Raw genomic sequence first — 13,490 nt, 5'->3', positions numbered from 1 at the left:
CTTCTCTGCTTCCTGATTGCTGGGATTAAAGATCTGTGCTGTCATGCTGACTGACAGTATGGTTTTCTGACAATAAATGTTTGATGAACCTGATTTGAGAGTCTCTTTTGCTAACATACCCATGGAGGAAGGCTGTAGAGAAACTGTAGAGCAGTTTGTTGTGACCCCTTTGGAACTGAATGACTGTAGTGAAATACTCACTTTGTCTGCTTCTGTGGCACTGACCATGCCTATTGAGGGGTGGAGCCAGGGGCGAAAGTGACCTGTGGAACCAGGTCTGAGGAGGAGCCCTGGAACGTTCTTTTGCTGGTGTGATGTGGAAAGGAAAGCATCTGGTGGAACCTGCTGGCGTTCATCTGTCTAGGTTGTAAGTGATTTCTCCCTGAATAAACACCTACTTGGTCTCTTTGTTTCTCCTGATCCTTATTAAACCATGATAAATGACTCTTTCACGAGGATCACATATCAGATATCCTGCCTATCAGATATTTACATTATGATTCATAACAGTAGCAACAACAAAACAGTTTTATGGCTTAGGGTTAGCACTGCATGAGGAATGTGTCCCAGCATTAGGAAGGTTGAGAACCACTACCCTAGAGCAACCAGATGTCTGCCTAACCGACATCAATAAATGTAAATGACTAAGATCACTTAGCTGTAGCCCCCTCCTTTACTTATGGCCAATGAAAGATAAAAATTTAGTTCAATAGAGTCATATGGTGTTTTGTGAAAATGTAACAGAGGTCACTAACAGAAACTTGTAGAGTTACAACCTCTAATCTGAAAATATTCTGCAATGTGAAAACTTAGAATAAGACCTACTCTTAAAATCTCAAACAAGCAGCAGTAATAAAGTCCTAAAACCATATAAAAATCCTTCCTAATGTAATGACACGAAACTGATCCTTGAGAGAGACTTAGAACTAAAGTGTAAATCAGGTCACTTGTGAAAACAAGAGCTATTTTAGTTAATTTTTGTCCTAGGTCAAGCACAACTTTATTAGCCAATTCTTATGTTTGCTTGTGTGTGCATGTTTGTGTGTAGGTCAGATGTTGACATGTGTTGTCTACTTCAGTTTCTCGCCATCCTGTTTTGTTTTGGGGGTTTTGTTTTTTTTTAAGATAGTCTCTCATTGACCCTGCAGCTCACTGATTGGCTAAGCTGGCTAACCATCAAGCTTCCTGGGATCTGTCCATCTCTGCTTTCACAGTGCTGGGCGACACCTGCTCGTTGCTGAGCCTGGCTTTGAAACCAATGCTAAAGATCCAAACTCAGTTCCTTGTATTTGGTCTGCAAGCACTTTACCAGCTGAGACATCTCCCCAGCTCCAGAAGCCAATTCTTCCTAATCATGCAGCACAGTGTTTGGCTGTAATCAATCACAAGATGATCCACAGGCTCTACAGTTAGTATGGAAAAAAGAGAAGTGTACAAAGATGGAGCAAACACCATGCACTGTGGTATCCTTTATTTAAAAATTGTGAGCTAACTGCAGTTGTAGCATTCTCATTCACCATTTGGATGGCATAATAAACTAAGAGAACATTAATACAGTCCCAAGAAGGCATTAACCTATAAACACACGTATAACCACCCATGCACACATACACACAACATACACACAAAGATTATAATATAAACACAAAAGTGATGAAAAACACTTTGAATGCTCTAAATCAAACTAAAACCCCTTTATTATAATAAACTGTGGCACTACTGTGGCTATAATGAAAGATATTGTAGCTTAAGAAGCAAAAAAGGAAACTGAAACTAGCAACAAAAAACAGCCAAAGTAAGATGGGAGATAAGAAGACTAAGAAATATCAAGTTTCTAATGTCGGTACTGTGTAGGATTGCACAGAAGTAATTTAAAATTGGTTTTTTAAAGGAACTATTTTAAAAAGTCCTTTGAAATATTAACTTGCTGCACTTCACAAACTGTGGAAAAGAAAAGGAGTATTTGGAATGTTACACACACAGAGAGAAAGAAAGAGGAAACATACTAGGATATCAGTTTTATGGTCTTTGTTTATGACCTCCAAAAAGTTTTATAAGAAAAACATTTAAGTGCCAATGGGGTGAAAGAAAGTTAAAAATTCCTAAAGATGCAAGTCTGAGTGCACTGTTTAGGTCTAAGGATAGCTCAGGGTTGGAGGCAAGGCATGACTGATGCACAGTCAAGAAGGGAAACAAAGGCAGACCCCATAAGGCAGGCCAAGCTCTTTGAAGAGTGTTGAGGATGAAGATGTATTCAACTCAGGCCTTCTGGAAGGAGCTTCCAAAGTACACGGAGTTCTATAGTTGCTCAGCGATTGAAATCAGTTTCATAGTGCCCAATAAATAATTAAAACCAGCATTTCAGCAAACTGGGCTTTCTACATCCAGATGCAGAAACATCTACTGCACATGTGGCTGATAGTTTGTTAACGCACAAATATGAATCCTGGTTTAAGGAAAAAAGCGCATTAGCAAGGATCTTTTTTTTTTTTTTTTTTTTTTCTCTCCTTTCTTTCTTCACAGATTTTCATACAAATGTCTGAAGCTGCTAGAAGCTTGCAGAAAGGGGTGAGTTTAGTTTTCCTATGGATTTTAGAGGAAAGGAGATTTTATTTTTCCAAGGAAGTAAGAGTCATCAATGAGCAGGGGACCTGTCTTCAGGATGTAAGAAACATAATTAATGTCCTCATTGCTGCAACTCAAGCTAGCTTTAGAGCCAGGAAAACTGGCAGGTGGAATGGGGAGGGAAATGGGAGGTTGAAAGTAGAGAGTTGGAAGTCTCCTGTGTCAGGATGGCTCAACTGCTTTCAGGATGAGATACTGCAGGATGGGACAGGGCTGGTTCTCTGGATCAGGGCTGGGGTGGGTGGGGGCAGGGGTGTGGGGTAGAGAGGCATTCTACCTCCAGGGTTCTGGTTTGAGCTGCAGCAGGAGGCTCAGGACCCTGGTAGTAGCTTTCCTTTTCAGGAGTGTATTCAGTTGGGAAATGTATGACTTTTCCCAGGTAAATACTTCTTTTAGTTATTCTCTCTCTGAAATCAAATTGGTTAGACAAGTTGCTGGTGATTTCCCCCACATGGAATCTAGCTGCACTAGTGCCTTAAGGTGCTATCTAATTCAAATTAATGCCCATCAATAACACTGCTGGGTACCAACTACTGTTGCTCCAAACGACCTAACTAGATAATCTACCACACTATGTGCTTTTTCTATCTTGGGTTTTTTGAATTTAAAGAGCTAGTCCTTTTAAAATGACTTAGGAACTGCTTCTGCTTGGTTTTGCTTCACTCTTCCTCCTCTTCCTCTCCCCCCTCCCCTTCCCCTTCCTCCATGGTTTCCACAATGAGCTCCGCAGTGCAGGTGGCTTCTCCCAGGCTGTTGACAGCCTTGCAGGTGTACTTGGCATCATCATCCCCGCAGACATCGCTAATAATTAGAGAGCAATTTCCATCTTCATCGTAGTCTATCTGGAAGTGGCGGGACTCCCTGATTGACTGGTCGTCCTTGAACCAGACAACCTCAGGGTCTGGGTACCCTGCAGCACAGGGAGAGAACACAAATTGCAGAACCTATCATTGGAAATTATTATCAACATCATTAAGTGATTTTCAAGCTACCTCTGCTGATTAAAACATGATGTTGGCTCTTAGAGTTTATGTCCATATTTATGCTGGAATATTAACATATGCTGTAAAAACTCATTTCCTAAACCTCAAATAGAATATTCGAAGCTTGTTTTTGTTTGAGACAAGGTCAAGGTTTGAAGCCTGGGTTAATTTCCATCTTTCAACTCCTCCCCCCCCCCCCACAGCCTTTTGAGTGCTGAGATTACAGGTGTGCACCATGAGTGTCTGAGATTACAGGTGTGTACCATGAGTGTCTGAGATTACAGGTGTGCACCATGAATGTGTGAGATTACAGGCATGCACCAGGAATGTCAGTAACTCTTATAATGCCTCACTGTCAGTTGAATGGGGGGTAATCCAGAAATGTCTAAATTCTAACTGTACAATGAAGGTTAGATATCTTGATGAAAATAAAATGTTTGAAAATTAAATTTATAAAAGCTTAACTTAATGAATTAAAAGTTAAATAAAACAGGTACAAGGGATCTTTTTGGAGTTGCACACATTCTAAAATTGGGTTGTGACAGTTGTTGCATGAGGTGAATTTGTGAAAATAGTTCATCTGAAACCTAAAGTGGATAAATTTACTATATGCAAATATTAACTCCATACAGCAAGTAATGGCTATATAAAAGATCAGATGGGGGAGATTGTAATATTGCTAGTCTGACCACAAATAGGTAATCTGCTTGTGTGTCTCTAGGGATGGGTTCCAGTGGCTGCCCTGATGTCATGCACTAGTCATGTCTCTATAAAGATCAGTACATAAATATATGTGTACTATATATTTTTAAATTATATATGTATACATCTGTCACCAACTTTGTCTGTGTGAATTTTTAAATATGTAATGTATTACAACCAACTTGTTCTTAAATTTTGTGGAGGTAGTTTTAGATGAACAAAAAAAAACCTTGTAGCTCCTGACAGTATAAAAATTATACACAAAGATCAAGAAGTCTAGCATTCTTTTCAAATGCAATTTTGTTTTCTATCAGAACAACATCCATATGCTTTAGCTTTGCATCAGGGCTATAGTCAGAAGTTATGCAAATACCAAGGAGATCATTTAAAAGAGAAAAAGCACAACAGATCATAATCATGCTGTCATGATAACATGTTTTAAAACTCCAAAGGGGAAAACCCCAGGATATCCAGGGACAACAGAGAAGATCTGAGTGACAGGCCTCACTTTGGAGCTTTCAGTGGGGTCCCCAGGCACATCACTACAAGAGGCACATCTATCAGACCACAGGCCTGCTGCTGTAAAATGCAGGTCACAATAAAAGACTAGGTTGGCAGGTGACCCCCTGATGGCAGGTCTCTCTCTCTCTCTCTCTCTCTCTCTCTCTCTCTCTCTCTCTCTCTCTCTCTCTCTCTCACACACACACACACACACACACAGAGAGACACACACACACAGGCATACACACACACACACAGATGTACACACACAGACAAACACACATAGACACACACACAGAGATAACACACAGACGTACAGACACACACACACAGAGTTGTAAAGTTGCATTGTGCTTTGACTTTGTACCCTCTCCTGCTTAAAGCTGCAGGAGAAATGAATGGTCCTACTCTGCAGTTGGCTTCAAGTATGGAAGTCACATAGACAAGGCCTGGCATGGTGCTGAACGTCTTACCGGCCCCCCAAACTTAATAAAGGTCCAGCATCCCCTTTGTTCTGGGACTGATTCCTCGGCACTTTGCCACCGTCACCCCTCACATTCTTTCACTTTAAGCAGCCCTCTCAAGGGCCTCACAATGCTCCCAATCACTCTCCTACCTCAAGGCCTGCTCATGGCATGGCAGGTCAACAAACCCGCTCTCCTGAAAAGTCTCATTCTAGTCTCTCTCTCTCTCTCTCTCTCTCTCTCTCTGTCTCCCCGTGTGAGCGTGTGTGTGTGTGTGTGTGTGTGTGTGTGTGTGTGTGTGTGTGTGTGTGTGTTAGAGAGGAATAGACCCAGGGCCTCACACATGTCAGGCAAATGTTCTCTCTCCAGCTCAGCTACACCCTCAGCCATACAGTAATTTCATATTAGATCCTTTCCTGAATTGATTGTTCTGTCTTCTTTGTTATAAAAACATCCACTTTTTAAAAAGAAGATGAAGAAAGAGGTTTCTTCCTTCCTAATATAGGGTTACTTTACTCAGTGAGAGAGGCCCAGTGGTGGAGAGCCACACAAAAGTACAAGATGTGGCTGGCTGTAGCTGCCATTCTGGGCTACGTGACCTTGGGGAAGCTGCTTGGTAAGTTTTTCTGCTTTACTTGGTCAGACAAGGACGGGAGATAACCCTTTACTTCGTTGGCACAGCCTTGAAGCCAAGAGGCCTGTCTCATCCTGCCACATATTTTTCCAAAATGTCATAATCTGTTGAAACGGAAAGGCTTTGGCCATCAGTTTTACTGATTTCTTAGGACTCAGGCTACGATCCCCAAGGCCTCTGTTCTTTGCTCACTCAGTACTCTACAGCTGTGTGACTCCTAGGAACAGAGACTACCACCTGATGAATAGAGCACAGATTGGAGACTGCTCTGTTTGTGGGGTCCCAAATTTCCTTACTGTAAAATTCTATGCATGCACTCCCTGATCCTTACCAACCTAACATTTTTCTATTTACTCTAAAACCTCTTTAAACAATTAACCAGCTCTCAGGAGGCAGAGGCAGGTGGAACTCAGTAAGTTGGAGGCCAGCCTGATCTACATAGTGAGTTCCAAGGTAGCCAGGGCTACACAGAGAAACCCAGTCTAAACAAAAAAAAAAAAAAAAAAAAAAAAAAAAAGAAGAAGAGGTTTCTACTTTCACATTTGTGATGCCACAGAACCCCTAGGACCACTCCAGATTCCAGATGTTGGGTATCATTTGACAAATGAAGGGCCTGCACACAGCCTACTGACAAGCAGTTAAGCTGGCTGACTCCAGTCGTTGGACTTTTGTGCCAACCATCCTTGCAGAGCCTCTTATGGGCAACTCACATGCTTCTCGGTGGCTTGCAAAGTCCCTGTTATGTGTGTCCTATAGCTGTGGAGGTCCATGGTGGCCTATGTAGGTCTAGTGGCTAGGATAAAGAAGTATCAACTAGTGCTGTGGGAAAGTCCCTGAATAGCAGTAGCCTTCATAAGGTTGGGAGAGCAGAAATTGACCCTTTTGGACCAAAGGGACCCAGTGTCCCTTTGGTTTTGGCTATTCCTAGCACTCAAAGCAATGCAGGCCTGGTATCTTACCCAGGATTCCATGTGCAGCCATCCCCATGTATAGCAAGGAAAGACCTGGCCACAGCTTACCTTCAATCTTGCAGTCAAATCTAGCAGCACTTCCCTCCACAACTTCCAGGTCACGAATGGTCTTGGAGAAATAGGGCTTCGCATGGGGCTTTTCTTCAGCGACAGCCTCGAGGAAAGCCTGGGAGACATCTTCTAGAAGGTCAAGAGGAGACCAGGTCATGCCTTTATTCCTTCATCTCTCCCTGAGTTTAAACAGTCTCTCTCTCTCTCTCTTTCTCTCTCTCTCTCTCTCAAACTTGCTATAATTTAGCAAATAGTGCAGCTTAGGGAAGTGAATCATAGCATGACTTTCTCCCGGGGATGAATTGGCCTGCAGCCAAATGGTTTCTGGCAGCAGAGAGTACTGTGCCCAAAACAGGGAACTGCTCAGCCTCCCCCTTCCCTGATGCTGACACATTGAAAAAGAAAGTCATCTTTAAAAAGGATTTTTGGCTGAACTTCATAGTCTTCAGGATTCGGTGGAGGGTGTGAGAAGGACAGAATCTACTACTTTTCTGATCTTGATTTCCATGGCCTTCCTTCCTGTTGTAGTAGGTCCATCATCGGCTTCTGAGAAAGCTGCACAACACCTGTAACTCGCCAGAGTAGACCAGGATGTGGGACTGGTCCAGGGGAAAACCAAGCCTTGGAGGAGCTTCTGTATCCTCTCCTGACCCTTTAGGCTATTTCTGGCTTGCCACGAAGAGCAGCAAAAGTGCTGAAGACTGTCTCTAGCTATGAGGCTACTCCACAGCAGCCAGCTACTCTACCTTGTACACAAAGCAGTTCTACACTCAGTTTTCCACAGATGGCTAACAGAATCTTCCCCACAAAGGGTACGAGGAGCGTCTGTCTCGAGAAGAAAAGGACCACCCCTGTGTGCATGTAAAGCACTAAGAGGCTAAGGCCCTCACTGTGGAGATGACTAGGGTAGCCTCTTGTGTGTGGCAGAAAGGAGCTATCCCTGTCAGTTCGGGGAGAGGCCTACTGACCAGTCTGCCCAGGCCACACACATTTCCGCTGCATAAACGCGGCCATGGAATCTGGCCTGTATGAGTTAATTTTTCTTTAAAACAACATAGGCAGCAGATTTTGGAAGGATATTTTTAAAATGTTATATAACATATGTGATTATTTTATTTATTCTTGTCTATCAGTATACAAAAAAATCTCATTTTTATAGTAAGAAAAAAGAAGAAAGCTCATAATAAAGACTTAAGTCTTCTACAAAATTAAGCGAAAGAAGGTGGTTGACTAGTTCTATCAAACAATTAATAGCTTTTCCTCTGAAAATAGTTAATAATTAAAAAATAATTGCTAGAGATAGTAGTTGTCAGGGACTCCCCCCCCCCAAAGTCCTTTTGAACTTACCACCGTAGAGCGTATTAAAATCCCAAACTAAACCCTCGATTCTTAAAATGCTCCTCTGCCTGCCGCAGCCCTTCCCCTCTCACAAGCATCTGGGAAAACCCTGGTCCTCTTACCTTCAGACTCTAGTTTCTCTGCATTGATGGGGCTGGTTGGTGACCCTGTTGAGGATTTCCTGCCACTGAGCCCTGATATCATTGCCATAGAGGACAGTCTTCCAATGGCTCTCACAGCATTGCCCGTTTTCTGGAAAATAGACACGAAGGTTGGACTCAGGCTCTGGCCCTGGTTCCAGTAAGCAAGTTCTGATCAGAGGTGAAGAGCCCAGGCTGGGAGCCGCAGCTGCTGGATGCAGGGCCTTTGGACTGAGCCCAGCCTAGCTCTGCTCACACTGTCAGCGTGTCCGAAGATGTTCGGAGAATGGAATGGGTCCTGGAACTGATGTGTGCGTTAATGTGACTAAACAAGGTCAACATGAGACAAAAACTCTTTTCATACTGTGCTTCAACTCCCATAAAAGGGATAGTTTATATAAAGCAACTGCAGCCCAAGACAGCTCCAAAGACTTATTGCTGACTGGGCCCAGTGGGGCTGTTCTCATAAAACAATGCCTGCAACAGGATTTCAGCTGCTCAAGGAGATCGTAACTACAGACCCTGTGGGTTCAGAAAAGTGAAGCAGCGTCTTATTGACCTTGGGCAAGCCACTTGACCTCTCCAGGCTGCAGTTCCCTTCTGTGTATAAAGAAGGGGTTAGCCAGGTGGTCTCCAATGTCTGATCTGGTTCTGTTTATGACTGAGATACTTCAGAGATTTGAGGAAACACCTAGCCTGGCCCTAGCACACATCTGTGGTTGCCCAGTGGAGCTGTTCCTTCCTAGTGTTCACTCATGTGCCTGAGACAAACACTCAAATGGGCCACTTGGGAGAGGGAGGAATTCTGCTGAATAGAATCTGGACTTGTCACATAATTTCTATGCATTGTGAAAATTCCGTCGAGCATAGTAGGATTTACAGCAAGAGATACTTGTCTCTTATCTTCCAATACGGTTTCTCAGTCTTTCCCCAACGTCAATGGTGATGACTAAGATAACCCAAAGCATATTCCTTCAGTATCCAGAGACTTGCACCCACGGAGCCCACTTAACCCCAGACTGGCTCCTTGTTTGAGCAAAAAGGAAAACCGCCTCCCCCTCATAGGCAAATGCCTTGCCCTCACTCAGTGGGCCTCATACAAATTAATTTTACACACTCATGGATTTCAGTGAAACGTTACAATTTTGACTATTTGGAAAGCCAGTGTTTTCAATAAAAAAAACTATTTTGAAAGTGAATTTCAGAATGTTGATGAATTATGCAAAAGTGTGTGTATGACTCTGTGTGTGTGTGTGTGTGCACGCGCGCACGCATGTGCCTGTATATGTGTCTTAAGCAGAGACTACTGTTGCAATTGTAACTGCTTGTCCATCCTGCACTCTGCCCTCCTTGTTGCAACCTATTTTTGTGCACTTTGGACAAACATTCAAACTGCTGACATGTGGCCATTGATTTCTTCCTGCACACAGCACTGTGGAGTGTGGGCATGCTCCTGGTTTTCTGCTACCACAGTGAAGGGAGGAGGTTCTGAACAGAACCTGGTGGAGTGGTCCCAGGTAGGATGAAGAGAGAAGGTGGCGGCCCTTCAGAGTGAGAACATGCAACAGCTTTCAGGCTCTCCCGGTGGCCTGTCTGGCTGGTTTGAGTGCTTTGCCAGTTATAGTGTGGGAAGATCCACCTTTTCCCATGGGGACCTACCCTGCCCTGGGAACTATTAGGTGGCATCCATCTCAGTGGAGTAAAGATTTTAGCAGTTTATTTCCTAATCAGCTGAACTTCCCCTCTGAGCTGACTAACCCATTTCCAACACATACTGGTTTGTTCTGGCCTCAGAGTCTAACCCAGAGGAGTCTTTCCCAACAAGGTCAGTTCTCTGACCACTCATTACTCTGTGACCTTGTCCAAGTTAGTGCTCTCTTCTTTGAGCCTTGGCGTCTGGATTTTAAAAAGAATCCAGAAAATTTAAATCTCCTTGCAGCTCTAGTTTTCCCAAAGGATTGTTGATTCCTGATCAGGAATATGTAGCAGGACCTCCCACATTCTGTCTTGAGCCCCCCCCCCCCCGGGGCTCCTGAATTCCAGACATGTGGAGTGGGGTTGATAAAGACTGTATTCACTGCATACTGTGGACAAATTATGTCTTCCTTCTTTCTCGGTTTTATTTTGTAACCAAATTACTAGTACAAACTTATCAGAACGAGGCAAACAAAAGTTTCAGTAATTCAGAAGGAGTAGCAAATGCATTAGGAGCAGACACTGTCATGTGGAGAAACTTTCAGCAGACATAGACATTCAAATAATTTAAGTGGGGGATATTTGCAAGTGCTTAATAACAAAAACTTTTAATTGACATCAGAATTAATTCTTTGGAATCTGCTTTCTGTAGAACAGTAGTAGGGAGCTAGGAGAACTGCCTAAGTCTAGTTGCATGTCTCTGAGCTGAAAACTGACTGTGTTTCACAGAGCCCTTTGAAAATTCTGGAACAAAAATCAACAGACTTAAGTTTCAGTTCTTGAGCCTGTTTTGCAAAAGCCTCCTTCTTTGTTGGAGGACAAGGTTGGCTAAGGCTGTGTTCCTGGCAGGCAGTGTCTGCCCAGGCCTCCAGAATATAGTTCCAATTCTCCAGCTCCTGGAGAGCCAGCTAGAATGACCAGGACTGTTGGCCCAAGACTGTTCATTGATCAGGACTGGGTCTTTCAGTGATAACAGCTGAACAATGCCTGGCAAACTTAGGCAAGCTGGTCATCCAAGTACCAGCCTGCATACATCTTTAGAGCCTCAGGATGACAGAGTCCCCAACAAGTATATGATGGCCATAAGCAGTCTGTATTTATGTATCTATATTAAAATATAGAGCAGGGAATATTTTATTCCCTGTTATTTTATACACATTGCTGGGGTCTCTGCAGTTTCTAGAAAATAAATGCAGCTGACTTTAACTTCTACTTTTGTTTTCTTTCTTCTCTTGTTGCAGAGTATTTGTTTTAACTGTGTAAAAATATGTTGCAATTGTTTAATTATGTAAAGATGTGGTGCTGTTCTTTGCTTGCCTGACTAAGGCACCTGATTGGTCTGATAAAAAGACCAATAGCGAGGGAGGAGGTAGGTATAGGTAGAACTTCTGGGCAGGGAGAGTAAGTAGGAGGAGGGATTTAGGCTGGGGGAGAAAGAAAAGGAAATAAGAAGGCAAAGCCAGTGGCCAGCCAGACATGAGGAAGCAGGAAAGTAGGACATACAGAATGAAAGAAAAGTAAAAGGCCCTGAAGCAAAATGTAGATGAAGAGAAACAGGTTAAGTTAAAAGAGCTAGTGGGACAAACCTAAGCAAAAGCTGAGCTTTCATAATTAATAGTAAGTTTCCATGTCTTTATTTGGGAGCTGGTTGGTGGCTCAAAGAAAAATCGCAACTACATACTGCCCCTCCCTCACCCAGTCATTTACATCTAGTTTTCACACAGAAATCCTGGTTCCCTGCCCAACCCACCCCTACTGATACATTTCACACAACTGTCTTTCAGTATGAATTGAAAATATGCCTTCTTTCAGAATAACTTTACCCAAAGATCAGTAATATGATTAGACATCTGTGCCCCACCTAGCCTTGCTTGGAGGGATTTGTCACCAGGGTTAGCTCCCTATTTTTGGAGCCTTTTATTAGAACAGAATAGTCAGAAGGTTCCTTCTGGAGTTAGCATGGCCATGTGTGCCCCCTGCTCTCTCCCCCTGTATAGCCCACTCCTCCCCCCTCCCTGTCCTGCTGCACTTCCCCTTGGCTGCTCTGGGATAGAGCCACCTATCTCTTGGGGAGCCAAGGTTCTGGAACCGGAGTTAAAATGTGGAAAATATTTCCCTAAGGAAGCAACTTAACAGCAGGTCAACACAGCTGAACTGTTCAGTGAAATTACACCCCAGGGCAGTCATGCTGAGTGAGATTTTTACGGACTAATTTGTGCGCAATTTTGCAGAAAAGTCATTTCCAAATGCTTTACTTAAATTAAAATAGGGAAATAAGGTTCTTTTCTGAATTTGATCTTCACCCTTCCAGAAAATCCTGTGGCTGGTAAAGAGCAAATCCAGCAATTAGGAGACCAGCTGTGGAGTGTGTGTCCCTGGCTACAGAGACATAGACATTCTTTCTCCTATTCTCTCTCATCAGCAGCTCCTCTCTATGCCCACGCCCTGGTCCTAGCTCTCTCCTGGCTTGGAGCCACTTACAGATATTTTGAGGTGACACGCTGCCTCATGCAAGCGAGATCCAGCTAGACTTGCTTCTCTGAAGGCTGTCTGTCTTTCCTTTCCCAAGAATCCTCTGACATCTGACAGCCAGAGGATCATCAAGTAAGGCAACTTTTATTTTGTAGATACCTTAAAAAAAATTAAGGATACTTCCTACTCTGACCTGGAAGGCCCCAGGAGATGAGTGAGGTAACCCATCAGCCCAGTCCTTCCAACTCTGTAGCAGGGCTCTGGCTGTCATGTGTTCTGGAAGCCAGCCTCTTAAGCCCTGTGCCCGCAGGCCTTACTGTCTTCCCTCATCTCTTAACCCTTGTGTGAAGTTGGGTTTTCTAAGGTAACTGTGGTTTAGACACCCTGTGTGTTAGTGACCAGTGTTCCGTGAACCCCTTTTACTCTATCACTTGCTCCAAGCTCTGAATCTCCTGTTAAAGGCTCCGTCTTTTATGTCTAGCCCTAGGTAGTTGCAAGGTGGGCCTAGTTTTCACCTGTCATTTCTTCCACTCATGATGTTGCTCCTTTTCCTTTGGGATTTAAGTATGACTTCTGCTAAATTCCTAGCTCCTGCTCCTGAAGGTTTTTCTTATAATCATGTCAAATCCAGTGGAAACGCCTCCTCTCCATCCACCCTCACATATATGGTCATGAGGCTATACTGATCATTTATAATTCTTGGTGTGTGTGTGCATATTTTCATGTGACATTTGCTTTGGTTTCTCACTGCACTATACATTCCTTGGGTATGGAAATCATAAATCATGTCCTCTCCTCAAGTCCAGGAGTTTTACAGTTCCAATTGTGATAAAAGAAAAATTCAAACAGATGGAGAAGGTGCTAAGTGCTCTAGAGTTTGGATGACAATATTACCATCTTGTTATTAGAGGCAG

At 43.3% G+C, this 13,490-nt stretch overlaps 1 protein-coding gene across 1 annotated transcript in view; it reads right to left on the bottom strand.

The window, feature by feature from the left end:
• Positions 1-2,521: 2,521 nt before the first annotated feature.
• Mylk (myosin light chain kinase) overlaps positions 2,522-13,490 on the bottom strand; it is a 243,736-nt gene continuing 232,767 nt past the window's right edge. The window contains exons 30-32 of the mRNA XM_051191396.1: positions 8,392-8,521; positions 6,929-7,060; positions 2,522-3,535 (exon numbers count right to left, since the gene is read on the bottom strand). Of these exons, the coding sequence (XP_051047353.1) occupies positions 3,285-3,535; positions 6,929-7,060; positions 8,392-8,521 (513 nt within the window). The 3' untranslated portion in view covers positions 2,522-3,284. The remainder of the gene's footprint in view (positions 3,536-6,928; positions 7,061-8,391; positions 8,522-13,490) is intronic.

This window comes from Phodopus roborovskii, unplaced genomic scaffold (genome assembly GCF_943737965.1).
Source record: "Phodopus roborovskii unplaced genomic scaffold, PHOROB, whole genome shotgun sequence".
Classification (NCBI taxonomy): Eukaryota; Metazoa; Chordata; class Mammalia; order Rodentia; family Cricetidae; genus Phodopus; species Phodopus roborovskii.
This window is presented reverse-complemented; position numbering and strand designations above follow the sequence as displayed.